Source organism: Primulina eburnea, chromosome 9 (assembly GCF_022965805.1).
Source record: "Primulina eburnea isolate SZY01 chromosome 9, ASM2296580v1, whole genome shotgun sequence".
In the NCBI taxonomy this organism is placed as follows: Eukaryota; Viridiplantae; Streptophyta; class Magnoliopsida; order Lamiales; family Gesneriaceae; genus Primulina; species Primulina eburnea.
The window spans coordinates 15365098-15392232 of NC_133109.1; the positions used below are offsets into that span (position 1 = coordinate 15365098).

The following is a 27135-nucleotide window of genomic DNA, read 5'->3' on the forward strand; positions in this document are numbered from 1 at the left end:
TTTGGTGTTGTATGTTGATGACATTCTACTCATTGGGAATGATGTAGAAATGTTGCAATCAACTAAGATATGGTTAGCAAGCAAGTTCTCGATGCAAGACTTGGGTGAAGCATCTTTTGTATTGGGAATACAGATCTATAGAGATAGATCATAAAGATTGCTTGGTCTCACCCAGTCCACATACATTGATACCATCCTGAAGCGGTTCTGGATGGATGAGTCCAAGAGAGGACATCTACCAATGTGTCATGGCATGTCCCTATCCAAGTCCATGTCTCCCAAGACTGATGAAGAGATAGCGGCGATGACACGTATTCCATATGCATCTGCAATTGGTAGCATCATGTATGGGATGATATCTACACGTCCTGACGTGGCCTTCGCACTAAGTGTAGTGAGTAGATATCAATCCAACCCTGATCTTCCACATTGGAAAGCTGTGAAAGACATCCTCAAGTATTTGAGGAGGACCAATAAATTGTTCTTGGTCTATGGGGGTGGAGAACTAAAATTGGAAGGCTATACCGACTCTAGATTCCAAAGCGATATTGATGACTCAAAGTCAACCTCTGGATTCATATTCATGCTCAATGGTGCTGCTGTCTCTTGGAAGAGTTCCAAGCAAGACAGTACAGCGGATTCCACCACTGAGGCAGAATACATTGCTGCATCAGCTGCAGCAAAGGAGGCAGTTTGGATAAGGAATTTCGTCCAAGAGTTGGGCGTCATTCCTAATGGAGTTGCTCCTGTCCCTGTGTTTTGTGACAACACGGGAGCGATTGCTCAAGCAAAGGAGCCGAGGTCTCATCAGAAGTCCAAACACGTATTGAGAAAGTACCACATCCTCAGAGAGATCGTGGAAAGAGGAGATGTCATGATTGACAAAGTCGACTCCGCAGATAATGTTGCTGATCCACTAACTAAGCCTTTACGAGGACCATCATTCGAGAAGCATCGCGAATCAATGGGTCTGAAGTATATGGGTAGTTGGCTCTAGTGCAAGTGGGAGATTGTTAGAGTAGGTGCCCGTCGAGCCAAGTGTTGGCCGAGTGTTCACGATGAAACTCTATGTATGAACGATCTTTATTTTAATAATATTTGAATTTATTATATTGGCGCATCTTTATCTGTATACCCATGCTAGTTGCATAGATAAAGTCCTTGAATATACAAATAGTAGAAAGAATATGAGATGCTCATATGATGAGTATCATGAAACTCATATTTGGAATACTGTATATTCTAAACGGTTCCTAGTCGATTCAGCCACCACTAAGAAGGATATAGGCCGCTCGAGTTAGAGACTAGTATCTGCGATGTGAGTACCATGTTTCATTGGTAGGGGACATTGTGATGTCCGAACATGCAGATAGGTGCTCCTTGTAGAGTGCACTGAACAACCCTCCATAAAAGGACTTTCCAAGTGGTTCTCACTTATCGAGTGGAATAGTCCTAGTTTATGGTTGTACACCATTAGTCCTTATGACCCGGGACAACATTGAGACTCTATGTGCTAGAATTACACTTTGGCTTGTTTACCGACTCTCATGGGGTCATCAGGTGGCAAGGTTGGGTGTTCTGTCGAAACATATAGGAGTCGATGCATTGTAGTCGGGGATTCACCGCTTACCTTCGGGTATGGATATCCTATGTGTTCTCATGTGTATGTAGATTGAAATCTCTGATCAGAGTATGGTGGTAATTATGAAAGGGGTTTCATAGATTACACCATCGATGCAACTACAACATGACACATAGTATCGATTCATTGACAACTCTCGATAAACCAATGGTTGTCGAATCGGTCGGGATATATGAGTTGAAGGGACCGTACTGTACGCTAACCATAATTGAATGGTTCTTGCAGGCACTATCATTTGATACCTAGTGAATCATGTAAGCGATGTTGCTAGGCGTTTAACATGATTCGTTGGGTGCTATCAGACTTGAGTTCTGACGTTCTTGTTATCAAAGAGTTGATAAGTAAGAATGGAGCAATTGGGGTATGCTCATATAAGGACATGTTTAGTCCGAATCACATGGAGATGTGAACCCACGGCTAGTTGTATCAATGAACCATTGAGGGCCACACAAGTGCTGGCCTTCTAGATCCCGTTGAGAAGTAAAAAATATTTCAATGTGTTGAACGACTTATAAATGAGTTTATAAGTGTAAGGAAAAATAGAAGTATGACTTCTATAAGAGAAATGTAAATTTTAATTTATGGAAGTGTTCCTAAATTAAAAGTTGGCCAATTGAATAATGTATTTGAAAATTGTGATTTTCATAAACATTATTATGGACTAAATTAAATTAATTCAAGTGTTGAATTAATTAAACACTAGTGGACCTAGTAGAGTCCAAATAATTAAATTAATTCAAGTGTTGAATTAATTAAATTATATTGAGTCTTGTAGAGCTCAATTTAAATTAATTATTTAACTAGTGGGACATGGGTAAATTCAAGTAATGTTTAATTAGTCTCAAATATGTTTGAGATAATTAAATTTAGTCCATGGTTTTTATTTTGATAATAAAGCATATAATATGCATGCATGAGAGGTGAAGGGTTGGAGACAACTTTTGCAACTATCAAGGCTTGACATGCTACTTTTGTCGCTACTTTTTGCAAGTCCAAGACAAGTCTCCCTTCTCCCCATTTCATACATGCAATGGCCGAAATTCTCACCACAACTCTCTCAAGTTTTCTCTCAATTTTTCTCTTCAAGTGTTGAGGAAGAAAAATACTTCTCCTTGAAAAATCCTTTTATTTTTCTAGTGCAAAATAAAAGGGGTTCTAGTTTGCTAGTGGTGGGCCTAATTTTGAAGGAAAGATTCAAGAACAAGGTGAAGCTCTTAGATTGTCTTGCCATCAAGAGCTTAGTTGTATATCAACTAAGTTGGAGCCATCATCAACCTCAAGAGGTTGATAGGTAACTATTTCTAAACACACTATGAATGTCATTTTGGTGTTTTATTGTATTTCCTACACAAATCTATGGTGGCCGAAATATATATGCTAAAATCGAAATTTTTGTGCTTTCGTTGCGTTTCCGGCCACCGTAACCGATCCCCTTTCACCAAAAGCGTTTTACGATCTGTTGCCGTACGCTCCTCACATCAGTGAGAACTCTGCAACAAAATATTCTAACTTTTTGAATGGTTTGAACCAGGAGATTGTTGACCGGGTTTCTATCTGTGACGATCCTAGTTCGTACGAAGGATTATTGAATTGTTGTCGTCAAGCCGAGATCAGTATTGCTAGGAGGAAGGCTATGCAAGCTAGCAAAAGTTCTAGTTCGTTGGGACCAAGGGATCAGTCTTTCAAGAAGTCTGTATCTTGTTCTTCTTCTGGTTCTGGAGGGGTACACAGCTTTGGCAGGAAAAAGATGCAATGTGGCCACTGCGGAGGCAATCACCAGACGGAGAATTGTCGAAGAACAACATGTGCTTGCTTTAATTGTGGTGGTTTTGGTCACGTGAAGAGAGATTGACCTAATTTGGAGAATCAGAGTGGAGACAGAGGTTTTATAATAAGGTCTTACAGTGGAAAACATTCTGAGGCCACTGTGCAACAGAAAGGTTTTTCTGCTCAAGGTTCTTGTCGTGGAAGAATATCACAAGGATTTTAGCAACGCCCACGAGTTCAGGGGCAAGTTTTTGCCCTAAACCCAGAACAATCTGAGGAGCCAAACGAGAGAGTCATTGCAAGTAATTTTCTTTTATGTGGTATTCCTACATATGTAGTAATTGACACTGGGACATCGCATTCATTCATATCATCAATGTTTGTTAAGAAGCATAAACTACCCTACGTGTCATTAGATGTTTTGATGTCGGTGTCTACACCGATGGGACAAGAGGTTTTAGCTAAGCTACTTGTAGTAGACTGTTTGTTAGAGTTTGAGGGAAAATACTTGTCTGCCAATTTGATGATATTGTCTATGGAAGATTTCGATTGTATTATGAGAATCGATCTATTGACTAAGTATAGAGCGACTGTAGATTGTTATCAACGTCTCGTTCAGTTTCGTCCAAAAGGAGACGAGAATTGGTTCTTCTTCGGTGAGGGAGCTCGACCTCCAATGCCAGTAGTGTCTGCTGTAAAGGCACAACGGGCTTTAGCGAAAGGAGGAGAAGAATACCTCATTTATGCTATTGACGTATCGAAGGATGTAATCGCGTGAAGAAAATTCTAGTTGTCAATGAATTTCCTGATTTTTTCCCCGATGAAATTCCTGGATTTCCTCCGGAGAGGGAAGTGGAAGCGGAGATAGAGTTGGTACCAAGAACCACACCTATCTCCAGAACACCTTATAGATTGGCACCAACAGAGATGAAAGAATTGAAACAACAGTTACAAGATCTTCTTGACAAAGGGTACATTAGATCAAGTGTGTCTCCTTGGGGAGCACCAGTATTGTTCGTTAAAAAGAAGGATGGGTCTATGCGACTTTGCATAGATTATCAACAGTTGAATCGAGTAACAGTCAAGAATAAATATCCGTTACCATGGTTAGATGATTTGTTTGATCAACTGCAAGGGACATCAGTGTACTCGAAGATCGATTTACGGTCTGGATATCATCAACTTTGAGTTCATCAACGTGATATCCCTAAGACTGCATTTCGAACAAGGTATGGACATTACGATTTTCTAGTGATGCTGTTTGGTTTGACGAATGCTCCAGCAGTATTTATGGATTTGATGAACTGAGTATTCCAGGAGTATCTTGACAAGTTTGCAATTGTCTTTATCGATGACATACTGGTATACTCTTGTAGCCTTAAAGAGCATGCACAACATTTAAGGATTGTGTTGCTAACCTTAAGGAATCACCAACTGTATGCCAAGTTGAACAAGTGTGAGTTTTGGCTCGACAGAGTTGTCTTCTTGGGACATGTTATATCCAAAGATGGGATATCAGTGGATCATAGCAAGATCGAAGCAGTGTTGAGCTGGGCACGACCGGAATCAGCTCAAAGGATAAGAAGTTTTCTAGGTTTGGCATGTTATTACCGGATATTCATCTCAGGATTTTTTCAAATTGCCAAACCATTGACACAACTGAAGTGTAAGAATGTGCAGTTCGAATGGACACATGATTGTGAAAATAGTTAACGTTTGACAATTGCACCAGTTTTAGCTCTGCCATCTTGATTAGGAGGGTACTTGTATACACTGATGCATCACATAAAGGACTTGGGTGCGTTTAACCCAGAATGGTCATGTGATTGCATATGCATCCAGACAGTTGAAGAAGCATGAAGAGAATTATTCAGTTCATGATCTGGAATTGGCAGCGATTGTGTTTGCTTTGAAGATCTTGCGACATTATCTCTACGGAGAGAGATTTGAGATTTTTATAGATCACAAGAGTTTGAAGTATATCTTCACTCAAGAAGAGTTGCATATGCGCCAAAGAAGATGGATGGATTTTTCAAAGGATTATGATTGCAAAATCAAGTATCATCCAGGATCAGCGAATCTTAGAGTTGATGCTCTTAGTCGCAAGGTGAGAGTATTTGCACTTCAGACAAGTTTCATATCAAGTGTAATCCAAGATTGTTGTTCTCTGGGATTTCACTTCCTTCATAAGAAAGGAATGGAACACATTCGAGTAACAAGCATTTTATCTGAACCGACGTTGTATGAAAAAATCAGAGAAGCTCAGTTTTCTGACCTGAAAGTGAAAAGTTTAGCAAGGTGGCTAACGGAGACAACACATCTGACTTTGCGTTCCAAATAGATGGAACCTTGTGTCCGTCAGGAAGAATCGTAGTTCTAGAATATTCTAAATTGAGAGATGAGATTTTATCTCAAGTTCATAGGAGTAAGTTGAGTATCCACCCTGGAAGCATGAAAATGTACAAGGACTTGAAGACCAAGTTTTGGTGGAAAGGTATGCAGAAAAGTATTTACCAGTTTGTAGCCAAGTGTTTGGTTTGTCAGCAAGTTAAAGCTGAACATCGATGACCAGGAGGATTACTTCAGAATCTTCCTATCCCTAAGTGCAAGTGGGAGCATGTAACGATGGATTTTGTCACCCACTTGCCGCTGTCTTCTAAGAATTGTGATTCAGTTTGGTTTGTTGTGGACCGACTGACTAAGTCAGCACATTTAATTCCGTATAGTCGGGAATATAGTTTCGATCGCATGGCAAGACTATACATCCAAGAGATTCTTAAATATCATGGTGTGCCAACAAGTATAGGCAGTGACAGAGATCCACACTTTACCTCAAGGTTCTGGGGAAGTTTTCAAAAATCGTTGGGAACGACATTGAGTCTGAGTACTGCTTATCATCCAGAGACCGATGGTCAGTATGAGTGGACTATTCAGACACTCGAGGATATGTTGCGTGCTTGTGTTTTGGATTTTGGACCAGCATGGCATGATCATCTGCCCCTTGTGGAGTTTGCATATAACAATAGCTACCACAACAGCATTGGTATGGCTCCGTTGGAAGCATTATATGGTAGACTTTGTTGTACTCCTTTGTTTTGGGACGAAGTAGGAGAACGACAAGTGCAAGGACCCAAATTAGTGCAACAAGCGATTGACGTAGTGGAATTGATCAAGAAAAGAATTAAAACTACAAAAGATCGTCAATCGAGTTATGCGAATACCAAGCGTAGACCTCTACAGTTTCAGTAAGGGGAAAAAGTTTTTCTTAAAGTTTCACCATTCCGCAGGGTAATGAGATTTGGACTCAAGAGAAAATTAGCCCCAAGATTCATCGGAGCTTTTGAGATTTTGGAATGTGTTGGAAATTTGGCGTATCGATTGGCTTACCGCCATATCTGTCCAGCATTCATAATGTCTTTCAAGTATCGTTGCTACGACAGTAAGTAGTAGATGAATCGCACGTTCTTGGTCCGACAGGTGTTCAACTTGAAGAAGACTTGACTTATGTCGAGCAGCCGCTTTTAATCCTAGGTAGGAAAGAGAAAAAGCTCAGAAACAAGACCATTCCACTTGTTTTAGTGCAATGGCAACGCCGAGGTACTGCAGAAGCGACTTGAGAGTTAGAGATTCGTATGCGCTCAGATTATCCACATTTGTTTTGAGTTGTATTTTATTCAGTTTTATTGTACTTCAGTTTTGATTTCGAGGACGAAATCTTTGTAAGGAGGGGAGGATGTAATGACTGAATCCTTGTTTTGAATGAAGTATTAATTAAGAGATAATTAATGAGTTGTTAATTAATTATTAAGGAATTAATAATTCAGGATCAAGGTGTTGGGATCCACAGAATTTAAAAAGGGAAAATCCGATCTACTTCAAATTTCATTATCTCGAGAAATCCAACTAGACAAATGAGATTTTGACATGTGACTGATAAGATTGATTTGGATTTTCCGAAATAGTCCGGATGCAACATATAAATGGAAGCTGCTTTTTTGTTTCTTACACCGCATTCTTCAGAGAGAGTTCTAGTTATATCTTAGGTTTTCTAGCCAGTTTCTAGGGCATTTTGGTGTCGGGAAGTTTCGGAGCTAGTGTCAACTCGAGGAGGGGTCAGTGAACTGAGATCCAGACATCATCAGCGGGCTGACGACGGACGCAGGTATAATCCTAAAGCCTTAAATATTGATTTAATGATCATTAGGGAGAACCTTGTAGCATGTTTGATATGGTTTGATAGTGGTTTCATTATGTTGATATTGTCTAGGTTCAGAGCTTTCTGTCAGATTGTTTTAGTGAGGTATGTGATATACTGACTGAGATATCCAAGAGTATTATACACACTTATATGCTGCATATTTATCTGTTGCATGATACATGTTTTACTGCTTGGGCATATTATGCATGACATATCATGTTGAGCCTGATATATTTTGAGATATACCTCATTTGTTGGGGCCGCTCAGCCCTATTCTGTATTGTGGATGATGGGGCATCGAGAGCTACAGTGTCCGACGAGACCCACGGGCTCTGATGACCTGGACATTGTACGTCCACGTCTTGATGATGAGTGTGGGAGCCAAAACATGCCTATGGGAGATCAGAGACTACACACTCAGGCGCCTCTAGACTAAGCATGAGATTCTTGACTTGATCCTTGATATCCGAGCATATTGCATTTCGCATGCATCATATCAGTTTGTATAGTCGTACATTCTCGTATTGGTCGATTGTCGCTCATGTCCTTGTTTTCATCTTGGGCACCCCATTCCACGGGTCAGGTCTTAGGTTGGATGGTTCGGACGACCAGGACACTGGCTAGAGCAGTTGGGTTTTCGGTGGTGATCCAGTGCAGGTTTTATGCGGTTTATCGTTTTCTCGTTCAGAGTTATGTTTTCGTTATTGTTGTATTAATGTTTAAGACTGATGCTATTGTTTTGTTTTTGTTTGGGTTGTAAGATGATTAAGTATTTGGTTTCCGCTGTTTAATTGTTTTTATTAAGTTTAATTTTACATGCTTATTAGTCTGTTTAGAAGTGGCTCGGGTCAGAGCGCTACACAACTAGTAACCATGAATAATTAGTATTTTCTTAGAAAGATCTACGTGTCCCAAAAACATTCCTAATATTCACGATTAACTTATGGCTCAAAAAGTAGAACGTCAATACTAAAATCCAAAAATCAACATAGTCCAATTCCACCACAAAGCCAACATATGTTGAAATCATATAATTTCTTATTTCGTATCGTATCACGTATAAAAATTCTAAAGCATATAAATCATACATTATCATAAAGCTATTAAACATGTGACGTTAACATATAATTCATGTACTTATGCAGGTAACAACATATAAATCATATAATGCATGTAAACTTACAATTTGAGGCTTGACGACTGAGTTTCCTGGTACTAACGTTGGCACAACCTTTTAGAGAACCATTGCTCTGATACCAACTGAAACGTCTGCTATTCGTTTTCTTAAAAGTACTAGAAAGATATATTTTTTTAAAACCCTTACTAGCACCGGTAGAACACTTGCATACAATAACTAAAGTATTTTTGACGCCATTTTAAAATAACCCAACCAACTGACATTTAAAAATCCAAATGAAATAGTTTAAAGCATAAAATCGTCAAACGTTTTACCAACCTAAAAACATTATTTGAAAAATATAGCCTATATTAAAACCTCTCAAAAGCCACTCATAAACATAAATAAAAGTCATAATATATCTTTAACATAATCTTAAAATCATAATCCATAACTACTGCGGAAAACTATCATCGGTCCTCGGGTTATGTGCACCTTCAGTCTAGTCAGATCAACTGTCAAGACCTCCATTAACATTATTATCATAATCACCTACATCAATCACACATAATGAGTCTTAAGACTCAACACACCATAATCTCGATAACAAGTACTACATATGCAGATCACATGCACCGTAAAAATACTTTTACTTAAATTATCGTTTTCATGAAGATGCATAAACTTTAAACAATAACATTTTCGTAAACATTTTCATGATGCATAAACTTTAAATAAAAACATTTTTCGTAAACATTTTCATAATGATGCATCATCTTTAAACATAAACATTTTCATATCAACATGAACATATTCATATTCATCGTATTCATATCCATAACAATATCCATATCCATATCAACATATTCGTAATCATATTTATATTCGTTTTTGTTGAATTCAGATCGTGATTGTGACTCGTATTCGTATTGGGCGATGGATCCATCTGGAGAAAACCATAGTACTGGCGACGGGGACACCAGCAATACTCTCACCGGTCAACTGGGCAACATATTAACATATTAACGTATTTGTATTCGTATCCATAGAAACATGATCTTCGGGCTCCCACTGGGACCTTCACCCTCACGATATCTCCAACATATCATCGTTTTAGTCAGAATCCCTTCACGTCCTCTTACATTTCGTATTTCCATCACTTAATAAAAATATGCATAAATATCGTTTTTCTTTTAAACTAAACATGCAATATATCTTTTAAATGTCAATGTTAAATCATAAAAATTCATAAACATTTAAAAATCATAATTTAACATATTAAAATCATAAACATTTTAACAGATTAAAAATCCGAAACATTTAAAATAAAAGTTTTAACATATAAAAATCATAAAAAACCATAAACGTTTTAAGATCAATATTTTAACATATTATATCATAAACATTGAGAATAAACATTTTGACATATTAACTCATAAACATTTAAAATAAACGTTTTAACATATTAAAATTCCATAAACATTTAAAATAGACATTTTAACATATTAAATCATAAAAATTAAAATAAAATTTTGACATATTAAATCATAACAATTCCATAAACATTTAAAATAATCATATTAACATATAAAAATCCATAAACATTTAAAATAAATATTTTGGCATATTAAATCATAAAAACATCCATAAACATTTAAAATAATAATATTAGCATATAAAACAGTATTCAGGGCACTGTCATGACGTTTACTAATTTCTAGGTGTAAAATGATCGTTTTACCCCTAGAAGCATAATTTTTTCGTATTTATCCTTAGACCTCGAAACGACGACCCAAATCATTCCAAACTTACATATAACCTTAAAATACACCCATTATTATTTCTTAGACGTAAACTTATGCCCTTGACTAACTTCTCAAATAATTTTTGAAACTTAGACGTATATCCCGATTTTGACTCTTATGGACTCGAGACTTAATCAAACTTGAATCAAAACTTCTTAACCCATAAATAAACCCTTTTAAACCAAAATCAAGCAAGTTAGAACCAACGAACAGCCTAGGATACCAATTGAAATTTTGTTTTTATCCTTTTGAAAACCCTAGCCACCCTAGCCTTGTAATTATCGATCCTAGCCCTCAATCGACTCGACCAGCCTGTACGACCCCTTCCTAGGACCATGAATGAACCTACAACATGATGCTAGACACAGCCTGACAACCCTAGGAGCCTCAGCCACTCAACCCGTCACCTACATGCCCTACCCGACCATGCCTTTGCGTCCACCCCCTTGACCTTTGAACCAGCCCTCGTGCAGCCTATTTAAGACCATGGATTGCACATCTTAAGCCCTTGAAGCCCATAACAGCAGCTAGCAGCCGCATGCTCTAGGGAGCCCTAGACGAAGAGTCCAAGCTTACAAGGAGTCAATTTTCGTTCCTACTCCTTCCCTATTTTTTTCAGCCCTTAAACACACACTTAGTTTCCCTTCAACGTGTGGAAAAACATCCCTTCCCATATCCCTATGATGTCAGCCCCTTTATGCATCATTAACACAACTTTTGAATCATAAAATCATTAGTTTTTGGCCACGACATGAAAAAAACAAAAATAAAATATGTGTATCATGTTTTTCATGCAAGGATAATTAAATACATATAATATGGTGTGAAAGATGTTTGAAAGAAAGTTATGGTGTGCCTTTGCATATAATACGCACGAAAACGTTGCGGCGATTCGAGGGACGATGACGGAGAGGCTTGCTAAATTTTCCTCAAACTTTTTGTGGCTCCCCTAGAAAAGTTATGTGTGGTGTGGTTTGTGGGGGAGATGAGTTTGTATTGAATTGGAAAAGTGAGCGTGTGTTTTTGTGAGTGGGGGAAGGATTTTGTACATTATATATCCTAATTAAAATACTAATCAAGCCTTGGCCAATTAAGGAGGTTAATTAGGTCCATTAGTGCTTAATTAAAATATACAAATTATTTTGTTTAAGAAAGTTTATGAATTTATTCGCCGGATTGTCAAAACTTTCGCATTTTTGTTGAAAAACCAACACTGATAAAATTTATGGCCCGACGTTTAAAATCACCTCAAAACCCCTTATTTTCAAAAATATGAAAATGCATCAGCCATCTTTGTAATGATTAAAAATAATTATTTAATAAAAACATTTTATTATTAAAAAAAATTATTCCAAACTTACAAACAATTCTTTTGATCTTCACACACTTGTGTATTTTTCAAACACTTGTATATGGAATCATCAAATATGAACGTTGCAGTTCGAATTCGTTCCTCGAAATGTGTCGGTACTTTCTGACAGTCATTCTGGAACGTTTTGGCTTTAAGCACTGCTGCAACGTCTATTATTGTCCTTTGACTGGACAAAAGCTTTTCCTCAGTGCACAGAGCTTGATTCCATTGAATAAGCTTGTCGTATTCTGCAAACTGATTGATTTCAAACTGATGTTCTGAACTGGTCAGTTGAACTGATCTTGAACGGGTTCGGTGAAATTAGTTGGCTCATCAGCTGAACTGATTTCACTGCTTCAGTTGAACTGGTCAGCTGGAGTCTTCATCAATTGAGCTCTTCATCAGCTGGCCGGGCTTTTGAAAGTGTTCTGGTGAACTGCCTATCAGCTGGACAATCAGTCGAACTGGTCTTTGATATATCAGCTGAACTGATTCAGTTTGAGCGATCGGTTGGCGCTTTCAGTTTGCGTCTCGATAGCTTCAGTTTTGGCTCGATAACTGATAAGTTCGAATCTCGATCAACTTCATTTTCTGTGCACTTAGATAAAATAATTAGAAACAAAATAACAAGTTTTGTTAACATCAAAATCAAGAATACGAACATGAAATATTCCAAAAATCTCCCTTTTTTTGATGATCACAGAACTTGAGCAATTAAAGCAATTTTAAAATTTAACTTATTCTCCCCATTTGTTAGAATAAAAAAATTTAAAAAAAAATTCAGTTCGAGGGATAAGAAAGCTCCCCCTCAAGAACTGAATTTAAAAACGAGTTTAAAACATTTTTCAGTTCGAAGGCCAATTTTAAAGAAATCTCCTACTCAAGAATTGAATTAAAAACTCTCCCTTAAAAATATAATCATTTACGCGTTTTAATGTAGTTTTAACATCTTCTAACATTCAAGCAGTTTAGGCAGAACATTTACTATATCAGTTCAGTTACATTCAAAACAATTGGATAAACATGATGTTTATTTAATCAAATAAGCGTCTGATATGATATGGCTGTTAAGAGGTAGTATACTGCTGATGATTAAGCTTCACTTTAATCATCCAGCATTTCAGCTTAGATGGGTTTCGTTTGTTGATCAGCTGAACTAGTAGTTTGGCAACTGAAAACTTGTCCACTATCAGTTTAGATGTTCTGCTGTTAGTTGAACTCAAAACTCTACAAGTTGCTAAAACAACAAAATTCAGAGTCGAGAGAAGTGGCTACAATGTTAGTTGCTGATACAACAATATTCTTTTTTCTCACGGTAAGCTCATATAAAATTTTTAAGAGGATTTTGAAATCCATTTAAATAACATTTTGAAACATATTTTAAAATATTAACTTTCAAATGTCCTTTTTAGAACAACTAGCTCTGATACCAATTGATGGATCGGTTTGGATACCTTTGAAGGTGCTTCAAACACAATATTCTCAATGAGCTGCAATAGCTCGTGTTCTAAGAATGTAAACACCGATGAATTAGATCGAGTTTGGTTTTAAAGCAAGCGAAAAATATTCGAAATAATCCTTCGTTAAGAAAGCTAATAAGTTTAAAGCTTTTAAGTTGTGTAAACTGATTAACTGATATAAGATGGATCAGTTCTTGCATATATCAGTTCAGTTATGATGAGAACTGAACTGATAATAGCTCGAACTGATCAAATCAGTTTGAAAACAATAGTTAAACAGTTAATAACACAAGATATGTTTATAGATGTTCAGAGACTTCAACTGCTCCTATGTCACCCCTTCTACCACCTCGGATAGGATCCACTAAGACTTTGATTTATACAACACTTTGTACAAAACCAGTCAGCTTAGGACTTACATTACTGCCTAATTGAACTTCTAGCCTAGACCGAAGGCAGCACCTTCCAGCCAACACTTTTTTATCATATATGTGTCAAAGACTACATACACAAGTTTATTGTCTTTGTGCAAGACTCACTCAGCTATTCAATAAGCTTTACTCTCTGTATGTGTGAGTGATTGTGTGTGTACGTGTGTGAGAACTAATCTATGAATACAACACAAAAGTGTTCTCACACACTGAGAATTTTTCTTCTAGACTAAGCAGTTGGCATGCCCTATTTTTCTCTTCTTTTGATCTTCACACACTCGTGTATTTTCCACACACTTGTATATTGATGATCTTGAACTGGTATTTATAGAGGCAATTTGACCGTAGACCAACACTCATAAAATATGAACGATGCAGTTTGAATTCATTCCTCGAAATGTGTCTGTACTTTCTGACAGCCATTCTGGAACGTTTTGCTTTTAAGCACTGACGCAACGTCTATTATAGTCCTTTGACTTGAGAAAAGCTTTTTCTCAGTGCGCAGAGCTGGATTCCATTGAATAAGCTTGTCGTGTTCTTCAAACTGATTGATTCCAAACTGATGTTCTGAACTGGTTAGTTGAACTGATCTTGAACTGGTTCGGTGAAATTAGTTGGCTCATCAGGTGAACTGATTTCACTGCTTCAGTTGAACTGGTCAGCTGTAGTCTTCATCAGTTGAGCTCTTCATCAGCTGGCCGGGCTTCTGAAAGTGTTCTGCTGAACTGCCTATCAACTAGACAATCAGTAGAACGGGTCTTTGATATATCAGCTGAGCTGATTCAGTTTGGGCGATCAATTGGCGCTTTCAGTTTGCGTCTCGATAACTTCAGTTTTGGCTCGATAAATGATCTGTTCGAATCTCGATCATCTCCACTTTCTACGCACTGAGGCAAAATGATTAGAAACAAAATAACAAGTTTTGTTAAAATCAAAATCAAGATTGCGAACATGAAATGTTCCAACACAAACACATATGTTGCAGTGTCTGAAGGTTCTCCACAGATAATGGAAAAGCACTGGTTCGAGAAGACCACTGAGGAAAAAAAGAAGGCCAACATGGAAAACGTGGCCAACGATATCTTTTATAAAACTTTAGATACAAATATGTTCAGTAAAATTAAAAACTGTTCTATAGCTAAAGAGATCAAGGAGAAGTTGACCCAACTCTATGAGGGCAACGACTAGACAAAAGAGAACAAGTTGACTGTAGCTATACAGAAATTCGATAATGCCAAGATGAATCTCGGGGAAACTCTCAATGAGTTTGGTGAACAATTTAGTAGTATCGTTATTGAACTTGCACCTCTTGGTAAGAAATATTCTAACCATGAAATTTATTTGAAGGTAATACGAGCTTTTCCCAAAGAGTGGGATGTAATGATGGTGGCCACGAGAGAATCCATGAATCTAAGCAAACTGGAGTTGTGACTTGTTTGCTGACCTCAAAGCCTAAGAGTTCGAGTTTGGTATTCAAAGAAGAAAAGCCATCCACATCCCAACTGACGAAATCTCTGGTTGCGACCGTTGATGCTCCTCCTGCCAAAGATACTTCAAGCGAGAAATCTGCCGAGAAACTGAGCAATGAGGCCATGTCTCTGTTTGTCAAAAACTTTGGTAATTTATGTGTAAGAATCAATCTAAATTTACTAAACTCTGTCTTAAAAAGACCATGCAGAGTATGATCAATCTTATTTTAACTGTGGCAAGAAATGCCACTTTATTCTAGACTGTAACATGCCCATGAAAGATGAGGAAAAATCGTTCGAGAGGAGACAGTCGAAGGATGAGAAAAGATCTGAAAGTACTTGTTGCTTAGGAAAACAAGAGAAAGTGGCCAGAATCAGATAATGAGTCTTATGGATCAGAAACCATCTCAAGTATAATGATGATAAGCCGATCCAGTTCCGAATGGAAAATTCAAAACCAAAAGAAGATGATGATAAGGTATTTGATTTTGGACCTATTGAATTTACACAAGATACCTTGTCACTGCACTTCATGATTTGATCAAAGATTACAAGATTTTTTCTCAACTATTTGAGGAAGTGAAGCAGATAAAGTGAGATTAAAAGATAAGTCGAGTAAATCTAGTTAATTGCAACTAAAGAAACTCGACGGTCTAAAGTTGAAAATTAAGTTTGCTAGCCACTAAAGATGATATGAGAAGGATGTTCCAAGCTACTTTGAATGAAAATCAAAAGTTTCTCAAGGCAATCAATACTTGGAACCAATCTTCAGTTTCATGAAGTAAGATGAATAAAAAACAAAAGCAAGATAGTGATAAAACCGGTCTAGACTATGAAATGATGACTGTAGTCAATAGTTTATGGATACAAGCAAGTATAAAATGATAAATTTTGTCCGGTCTTATACGATATATGAACATGATAAGCTTGAGATCCAAGAAAACCATAAAGTAGTGTATGAGAACAAGGATAAGCATTGAAGGCTGGGATACGTCGAACCTCAGCATTCTAAGTTTGGAAACATATCACTAAAGCCAAGATCAAATGGAACTGGACAAGGCTAAGCATTCTAATTTTGTTCGATTTGACCATCCGTTTTAGGATGAGACACGGTAGAGAATAACAACTTAGTACCAAGTTTAACCCATAAATTTTCCGAAAGTAACTCAAAAACTTAGCATCGCGATCAGAAACAATCGTCCTCAGCATACCATGCAATCTACCGAATTCTCTAAAGTACAAATCCACAATGTTAGATACATCATCACTATGATAAGAAATAAAATGTGTTATCTTAGTTAAAATATCTAAAACAACAAATATAGAGTCTCTCACCTTCTTAGTCCTAGGAAACCCTAAAACAAAATTCATATAAATGTCAACCCAAGGTTCATTAGGAACAGGAAATAGAGTATACAATCCATGCGGTCGTATCCTATATTTAGCTTGTCAACATGTTATACACTTCTCTCATACACGCTCAACATCACGCTTAATATACGACCGTTGTTCATGCAATGTATTCAATGTTTTAGCCACACTAAAGTGTCTCATTAAGCCTCCCCCATGTTCAACCTTAACAAGAAATTCACGACTTGAAGATCTAGGAATGCACAATTTATCATCTCTAAACAAGAACCATTTATGCAAGTAAAATATATCATGTGTTCCATGCGTACATGTCTCAAAAATATCTTTAAAATCTTCATCCAACACATATAATTCCTTCAAAATTTCAAACCCCAATATTTTATAATCCAAGGTATAAATCAATATGTAATTATGTGCTAGTGCATCAGCCACTATATTTTCCTTATCTTATTTGTAATTTATCACATAAGGGAATGTTCCGATGAATGCTACCCACTTGACATGCCTTTTGTTTAACTTCTGATGTCCCTTAAAATGCTTTAAAGATTCATGATCATTATGAATCACAAATTCTTTAGGCCTCAAGTAGTGTTGTCACGTCTCGAAAGTCCTTAACAAGACATATAATTATTTGTCTCATGTCGGATATTTCAATGCCTCTCCATTCATCTTCTTACTAAAGTATGCAATTGGCCTGTCACGTCCCGAAACTCGGAGTTGACACCGGCGTCGTTTACAATCACACAATTTATAACGACAAGCCTTCGTAGCACAGTTTAAACCGAATCCAGTTTATAATCATAATCTCAATAAAATTGTCTTTACAATAACGAAATAACTTAAAAGACAGAATTCAATGCGGAAGCGTAAACTGCATAATAACAATAATAAACTTAAACTCTATCTAGACTCTTGAATCATCACCATCCCCAGAATTGTTCGGACTCCTCATCTTCGACCTGTTCTTCGGGCTTATCTGGGAAGGGTTGTAAAGGGGGTGAGTATTTGGGAATACTCAGCAAATGGGAGAAAATCGAGTACAATAAAGACAACATGTATATTTTCGAAAATGCCACATGACTTGCATAAAATTTCCGTAACCCATGCATAAACACATATCAAACACTGCAATTTATCGACCTTCTATGGTTTACTGACGTCAGTCCCTAATTTTTACTCCTCTAAGGGGGCGAGGCCGTATAGCGGTTATATCCCCCACCGCGTAAGGGTACGTCATGGTTGGGATTCCCACCCATATACGGTTGACTCCTCACAGTGCGTTTAAAATCGTATTATAATGCAAGAAGTAGAAGAAAACGAATTGTACTCGACTGGTGTTTTTATCAAAACCGAAAATCACCTATGCATAAAATTCGAAACTTTTAACTTTAACACAAGCCCACTTACAGTATTTGATTGCTAAAGAAACGTGACTGCTTGGCTTAGAAAAGTGGGTCGCTTCGTGCTCCTCACTCGGGCAGCGCTTCGGCTTGGTTCCTTGGACGATTTTCGTGCAGTATTTCGGCTAGGGAGGAGTGCTGGAATTTCGAGATTCTTTAGCAAGGGATTTCGAAAATAGTGGTGGAAGAATGGCTAGGGTTGATGCACTATTTATAGGTGAGGTTGGGGGGTCTAAACATACTACTTAAATCATACCAAAATCAGCATAAATCTCTCAATATTGGTTCCAATACTCTTGCCAATTTTCGAAAATTCATCTACCTAAGTGGTGAGATTTATCCCTCAATATATGCTCTCAATATGGTTTGAAATCTAGGTTGCTAAGTGGGAAGGAAATTTTGAGTCAACTTGGATAATTTGCTTCCAAACAATCAAGTTAAATAATTTGGCATGTAATATGGTTGGATATTTCGAAAATCCCTAGCAAAATCATGCCTTAACCTCTCTAATTAGTATGATATCCCAAATCTTGAAAATTCCTCCCTCAATTTCGAAAATAATCATGCTTTTTGTAGGTATCCTTGACTTGATAACAAGATTTTCAACAATTTATTTCCCAAGATGCATAACCTATTATATTATTTATTCCTTTATACAAAAATCAAATCCTACAATTTTTCATACAATACTAGGTATAAGGTAAAAAAGAAATCTCGGTTCTCACATGGCCGCCCTCCTTGCATCAAGACCCCTCAAATACGTACACCCCAATGAAATGAGATGTTGTTCTTGATCACTGCTATGAAGACCCAAGATTCCATGTATATCCATGCACATAAACCTTGTACAAGCTTTTTACTTCCTTGAAATTTTCGAATTTAAACACCTTGTCATCATATTTATTTTTTGAAATTTGAAAGGAAAAGTTAAATGCTCATTTGACAAATTATTACAACCTTTCAAATCAAGATTGTAATAGTCCACTCATGGCTGATGATGACATTCAAATGGACAGTAATGGACTTAAAACCATGAACATTCAGCTAGTCCAAGTCCCCGATAAATACCCCAAGAATTGAGAGGAAATATCACACCAACATATTACTCAAACAATATCATTTTCGAGCAAGAAGAACACCAGAATTTCAAGCCTTGTTCTGCCATATTCAAGCAAAAACTCGGCCCAAATTTGATCAAGAAGCTGTCCAAAACTCGAGCCTTTTGAGCATAAGCATCACCTTATTCGAGCCACGTTTCGACAACAAGGAACATCCCTGTGTTTGAGCATTCCAGCAAGTATTCTTCCACGTTTATTTGTTTCTTCAAGAATAGTAAGTGGAATTATATACATGCTTTAAAATGATTATGTTACTGCTTTTGACAACTCAATCATACACTACTCAATTCATGCTCTTTGATCCAGATATGTTTCATTCCACATTATTCATTTGCAATGCTATGAAATTTTGAAAATATACTATTAGGATTCGAATTAAAAGTATAAGAAAATTTCCGAAACATGTTAAGATAAGATAAGATAAGATCCTGATTCGGTTGGTTATAATAACCGATATATGGCCTCGCCCTCATAGTGGAGTAACAATTAGGGTTTGAATAGTATACCATGGATAAAGAGATGAATAACAGTGCTTTGTATAAGTTTATGCTTCAATTATGATATGTTTTTGGTGCCTTGTTTCGAATTATATTTGTATCATGTTTTATTAATGTTGCGACATGTTCTACGACATGTCACATTTGAACGCAAAGTATATGTATATTTCGATATTCATGTGTACGATTGACCCCCACATGCTGAGTGTTTCCCCAAACACACCCTCTCACTTCACTTCCCAAATAAGGGTGAAGATCAATTGGAAGAGGATGTCCAACACATGTTTTGGGATTGGTGGTCAAGTTCTAGACATGAAGTTTCAAGCATCAATTTTAGTTTTATTACTTTATCGCTTTCTACATTTGTTTTTTACATTGTAAAAACAGTCATGATTTATATAATAGAGTGAATTTTTCATATACTACGTGGCTTGTTGTTTCACGATTTTAAATTGTTAAACAACGTCGATAACGCGTCTTGGTTTCGGGGAGTGACATTCAAGTAGTATCAGAGCTGCTAGATTCACAATTCGGCTGAGATTCTCTCGAATAATGTGAGATTTCATATGTTGATGGAAAAGCATATTGTACTACCCTCCGAAACGAACTTACAAACGATACTCATAGCGAAGACCTTTTCGCATTGATCAAAGCCTTATTTTGGCCAAATGCCATCGTTTAGGCCTCCAAAATAAAGTTTTTGCCGTTTTTTGGAATAATCGTGAAGCCTATAACTTCTTGTCCATATCATATTATTTGTTACTAAACTTTTCATAGTTTATGGGTGAATATCATAACCAATTACTTGTTTCAAAAGATTGAGACAACACAACAGCTCTTTATTTCATTTAATCGAGGACATGATTTCGTTTTAGATGACATTTACATTTCCTAGTTGGAGAATCATATCACCTAGTTACAAGCACTTCACCTACCACAACATCATATCTCTCATCATGATTCTTCAACTCGGGCATCTCATCATCATCACCCTCGTGATCCTCTTCACTCTCAGACTCGTATTCCTCATAGTTATTCATTGTCATCACTCTCTTGTTTGGACATTGACTAGCAATATTACAAATTCCTTAACACCTAAAGCATTTAATATCTCTAGAACGATTAATATGAGTTTAATATTTACCTTACATGACTTGTTTAAGCGTCTCTCGCTTGATTTCAGTCTCGGATTTGGTAACCACATTGCCTTCTTCACGTTCTACAACATTCGGACTCCAAGAAGATGATGAACTCTCCATTTAGTTGGTGCGACCAACTCCTCTCCTCTTAAAACGTTACTCCACTTTGATCATCATTTGCACAATTTCATCTAAATCCAAATAACATCTAAGTTCTACTTGGTCTTGAAATCTCGAGCGCAGAGTAAGGCATAAATATGAGCTTCCTGAGATAGTCTCAACCAGTCACTGGCCCATAGGCTTGAAAATTTTAGGTTCAAGTACTATTTATGGTTTTTGAAAAAATATGGATCAAATTAATATTTTATAAAAATTCGATAAGTTTGAAAATAATTTTAACAAAATCATGAAATTATCTTATTAAAAAAATAATTGAAAATATGCATTTTATTATTTATAGTAAAACGTTTTTTTTCGAAAAATTTAATTATTAATAAATTTTGTCTCAGTCGTATTTGAAGATGATGACGACGACCATTTAAAAAGACTATCCTACACTATGCTCGTTCGACACCTTCAATTACAGTAAAATAAAGTGGATACAACTGGAAAAATCGCCAGTATCAAGAAACGATAACTTACCAGAAGCAGAAATAATATATAACAAAAAGTTATCACAAATCCATAGTGCATAATACAACAATCCTATCAATTCCTTACTGCAGTTTATTACTGGATATATGCCACAATTTAATATCATATTGGATATCACATAACCCAAATAGCACATGTCTAGAAAACTAAAATACACCTCGTTTCAATTCGAGGAGCTAAAAGATGGTAGGATGCACAAAAAAATCATGAAGAAATGTCTTTACCAAACAGTTGAGTAATTCCCATGCAAGGGTCGGTTTGCTTAACAATCGACTCGCCCACCAGGACCTAGTGAAGAAAGGAGAAAATGTGTGACACATAAACATCTCAAGCATAAAGTGGTACCGATGTATTTGATTTGCATATGAATAAAGTGAACTCATAGGAATGAGCATGCAAGGTCTGAGGGATATTCCTGTTTCTTGAATTAGCTTTTCTTTGGTGGTTTCCTTTTGTGTCAGTGGACTAGTTTTATATCATAGACAAGTCTCGATCCCCCTCTGTTTAGATTTATATATGCAGGCTGGAGCCCCCTTAAACACCCCACCCCATCATTTGGCCGTTTTTCTTTGAAAAAATGAGCCCAACATGATCGAAATCCTTTTATAATGAGTTATATTAGTAGCATAGATTATCACTGCTTACAGCTTTAACACCAGCTTCTTGTACATAGGCAATATCAGCCGGAGTGAAAAGTCCTGACTCCCCAACGACCTGAATAATTTAGGAAATGAAAAACAACATGTAGAAAAGTACAAGAGGGGGAAATGATTGGAAATGAAAGTCAACTCTAGGATACTTACAGTTATGCCTTTCTCCCGTATCCTTTGTCCACGCTCGCCTTCAAGAAGCTTCTTGGTGTTGCCAATGTCAACCTTAAATGTTCCTATAGAAAGGACAGAAGATGAACAATAATCAGAACACGCCAAACTAACTGATTTTTCAGCTAGTTATTCTATTTTCAATAGTAGTCAACAATAAATTGTGCCTCATTCTTATACGATCTGTTTTTGATTTAATTCACAATTCAACCTTGTAACACCAAAATGGTAAATTAAAAGCATATGTCTTTCAAGGTTTCACATAGGCGTGATTCGTAAATTTTAAGCATTCTGTAGATGTAGATACAATGGTAAAAAGGTTATAGCATTTGCTATGTAAGCGACTAATATTTTAAGCAGACTGTAGATGTTATTACAATGATTAAAAAAGGCACTGCAATAGCTATGGAAGGAAGTAAATGCTGGAAAATCTATCAAAAACAGTTTTAAAATCAGTTCGCAGTAATACAGTTAGCAGTAATAGAACAACAAAGTTAGGATGTTGGAGAAGTAAAACATTTCCATGCACATGCCCATGAGGGATGGCAGCAACCACAACACACCAAATAAACATATAACCAATAAAATAGTAGAAGAAATAATAGCAAAAGAATTTCAGGAATCTATAAAGCCAATTCAGTGAAGCTCGTAAATACCAAGGTCGCGGTTATTGATGCCCACTAATTCAATACCATCAATTTCTAGGACACGGTCCATTTCTCTCTCATCATGTACCTAGAAGATGGAAAACCGTGACATGGAATAAGACATCAAATATTTCATCCCACAAATTTAATTGAATTGTATATCAAATAAAAAACACATGCCAGTAATGGAAAAATAAGCACAAGTAAAAACCTCAACAAGTGCTGTTAATCCTAGCAATTTGCATATCTTAGCCATGTACTTGATGTCCAGATCAGGTAAAACGGCAGCAATTAATAGAATCGCATCTGCACCTTTGACTCGAGCATAGAAGATTTGCCACGCGTCTATTACAAATTCTTTACACAAGAGGGGGCACTGAATTCCATGTTTTGCATAGTTCAATTAAAAGAATAGGAAGAGAAATATTTTCATTCACACTTAGAGCTACTAAGGTAGAATAAGGGAAGAAAGCGTACCTGCACTCCAGAATTCCTTATGGCCTCTAAATTTTCAAAGCTTCCCTATTCCCAAAATAATTATGAAAAATCTTTCAGAAAACAATGTTGTACAATTGTGTGTATAAGTAGAACATCTAGAACCTCAGTCCAGAGGGCTAAAATGTTGGCTCTCACCTGAAAATACTTCACATCAGTCAAAACACTCAGGCATGCTGCTCCACCTTTTTCATAAGCTTTAGCAATCTGAACCTGTAACGACAACAAAAATTCAACTAGCGTCTCTGAGAAGTTCATCTAGGACAGACAAACCATAGAAATCATGAATGCAAACACCACAAAATGCAATTTTGCCCCATCTGTTGAGGGCATTTACGAAAAGTTCAACAGGGTAAACCGGTTAAAAAAAAAATCATGCCTCCTATTACAGGCAAACGGGTGAGGTTAAGGCAATGCTTGACATTTACAAGTTTAGGAACATCTTGGAACTGTTTCTCTTCCTTTAGTTTTTCCATCAGGTATGTCTAGACACTTGTAAGAAGCTATAATTTTAAAACTAACAGCTTATGCCAATGAAGAGTGTACTTGAATAGTATTTTACTTGGGTCACAAGCTCTTTGCTAAAGGAAATAACTTAAAAACAAACTTTAGAAGTGGTAGAAAATTATAATCTGGTGGAAAAACCACGAGAAAACAATATCCTATGACTGAATTGGGAGCCAAGGTATTGACTTGGAAGTACAAACCAAGCAATACGCTGCTAACGCTTGCAGCCTTTATGACAAACCATGAGCACATTCTATTATCCTTCATCAAATTCCTGATTTTAAACTTAAATGAAAAGCTCATCTTTTGCTTTAGGTTTACAGAAAATAAAACAAAATCAAAACTATGATAATAGTCTATTGTTAATATTTCACATACTTCAAAAAAAACCAAAGTTAATGCTTAGATCATCAAAATGTGTACATGCATATTTAAGAAAAGTATGCCTATCACCTTGTAAGAAAAAAAACTTTCTGGGGTCTCGACAGATGAAAATCAGTTTGTTAAAAGCATGTTTCCAAACTCTTCATGACCGACGAGGTAATTGAGTAGATGAGCAATGAGCAATGTTGTTTCATTGAGAAAATTTATAAAGAAAACACAGTTTCAAGTGGATGCAAAATCATACACTTACAGGATCAAAATCATCTCTCAGAACCCCTCTACTAGGAGAAGCCTTTTTCACTTCAGCGATTAAACCGGGCAATCCAGTCCGTGAATGTGCTGCTTTAAGAGATCCAACAAAATCTCTAACAGGTGGAGCTTTATCAAGCATCTTTTTCAACATCAAGAGTGGTTTTTTCTCTTTCATCTACCAGTGAAAAGAAAATACCGTTCACAATTGACATTATGTGAAAGAAACACCAAAATTATGGGCACTGGCATAATTCATTAGTACCTTAGAGACTTCAGTATCCTTGTTCCATACAATTTCTTCAAGAATATTGCATGGAGTATTTCCCTCATTTTGCAAGCGAAATTCGAAAGGACCAACATAATGAAGAGGTGGACCGGTTGGTGGACGTCTCCTAATTCTTATACCTTGACTTGATGCAACTTCATCTATCAGCATCCCAACTTCCCATTCTTTAACTTGGAGAGCATCTCCATCTGAAATTCCAGAATCAGAAACCGCAGCCAACCCATCTTTCAAATCGAACTAACAAGCACAACAAATAAAAGTTAGATTAACTCAATGATTCCAAAATGAGATTTCATGTTACCAGGTGGTGCTAGTTTATATATTCTACTTAGCATCAATTGATAGCAACAACAAAGATCAACTATTACGATTGCTTCTGTCGTTCCCACAAAATCTTTTTTCTCTCTCTTCCATCCGTTCAGAAAAAAAAAACCACCGGATGGAACAACTCTAACAGGAACTCATTTGGTTTCAACACCCATTTATTCATTACTCGACCACTTATGATCAGAAGCATTCGCCTGGTGCTACAAATCTTATTATTCACACAAATTAATTGACATCAAACAAAATCCAAGCCCTTAAATTACCCAAGTAGCCACTGCAGAGACCACGACGCTGAATCAAGCCGAATTTTGATAGCCATAATCAAGTTAATCATTAGTGTGAATCAACTCTTTCGATCATATAACATAATGGATAACCCAAACAGCACCTGTGTCATTTAAATCCAGCCCAAAATAGTATGATTTCACTTTTACAAACACGAGAATGCAAGAAATATCAAATAATCAACCGAATTACACAACACACCTCATATGAATATTAAATAAAGAGAGAAAAACAAAAATGGAAAAATCACTACACATGCGTGACATATTTTACAAAATAATGGGACAAATTTACCTGTTGAGCTTTGATAGATAGGAACGATGGTTGCTTAAAAGGAGAGGATTTTGACATGTGGGCTTGTGGGATATGCCTAAAAAATGTTGACTTTGAGGTTACAAGGGATTTCTGAGAAGAAATCCAGAGAATGTCAGTTGCAGCAAAGGAAGATATTTTAAATGACATCGAATTAAATCCTTCCATGAGTATGTATTGAATGTAAATTTGCAGAAAATTGGATAGAAATTAATTCTACCACTCTCCGGGTTTATGCGCTTAAATTGAGGTTAGGGATTGATTGACAAGAATGAAGAAGGTGGCTGGATATACGTACGGTTCTCTCTGTTCGGTTCCGCCTAAAGTCGTGTCGGTGACATACGCTTTTCGACATTTGTCGGCTTACTTTGGTCTCATTTTAGATGTCATGGATACTTGTTAACAAATTTTATTCTTTAAGACATATCGCTCCCTTCCCTTCTTTGAAATATAGATATTGTGTGTAGCAAATATGAAATTAAGAATCAAGAATCTGACAAACCTGATTAATTTGTTTTAGCTTCTTGTAATGCGATATTTACTTCTTTATCCTTTTTTTTTTCATCTTTTCCTATGTGCACTTTCTCCTTCCTTCATTCCTCAATCTAGGTTATTTAGAGGTCAATTCAAGTTTCAACACAAATTGATCAAAAATATCTTTTATCTTATAACTAAGCTAGAAATCATATCAAAAGCGAGATAAAATTATTTAAAACATACAATGTTGTTATTATTGAAACGTCTACTGCTTTCTTTAAAATATACTAGAATATATATATATATACAATAATAATATATATATATATATATATATATATAAATAATAATATATATATATATATATATACAATAATAATATATATATATATATATATATATATATATATATATATATATATATAGACACACACACACGCACACATAATATACTTTGTATCGTTTAAAATAAACCAACCAACCTATTATTAAAAATCCAAAAGTGCAGTGCAAAAACATAAAATCATAAATCGTAAAATCAAACCTAAAACTAATATTTTTTCAAAGTAGCATAAACTCTTTAATCATCTCAAAAATCACTCATAAGCATGGAAGTCATAAAAATCATAAAATATTTAAAGTAATCTTAAATCATAATAGTGCAGAAAACTAGCACTGATTCTCGGGTTATGTGCATCATCAGTCCAGCCAGTTCAACCATCAAGTCCTCTCATATCCTCAAAATTATTCTCACATGCATCATTCACATCTAGTGAGTCTAACGACTCAGGAAACCTTAACCATGATAAAAAGTAATGCGTATACATCTCACATGCAACGATGAAAAATACGTTTTTTACTAAAATAACTTTAACTTGAATATATGTTTCCCTTTATTGAATTCAGATCATTAATTGTGACTT

General features: G+C 36.2%; 1 protein-coding gene across 1 annotated transcript; it reads right to left on the bottom strand.

The window, feature by feature from the left end:
* Nucleotides 1-21403: 21403 nt before the first annotated feature.
* Nucleotides 21404-25997, bottom strand: LOC140841307 (indole-3-glycerol phosphate synthase, chloroplastic-like). Its single transcript, XM_073208606.1, has 10 exons — nucleotides 25718-25997; nucleotides 24788-25048; nucleotides 24524-24700; nucleotides 23521-23595; nucleotides 23365-23409; nucleotides 23099-23263; nucleotides 22897-22975; nucleotides 22223-22305; nucleotides 22065-22133; nucleotides 21404-21707 (listed from the first exon to the last, which is right to left on the bottom strand). The coding sequence occupies exons 1-10, from the start codon at nucleotides 25901-25903 to the stop codon at nucleotides 21624-21626; spliced, it is 1224 nt and encodes a 407-aa protein (XP_073064707.1). The 5' UTR covers nucleotides 25904-25997; the 3' UTR covers nucleotides 21404-21623.
* Between the last annotated feature and the right edge of the window lie 1138 nt (nucleotides 25998-27135).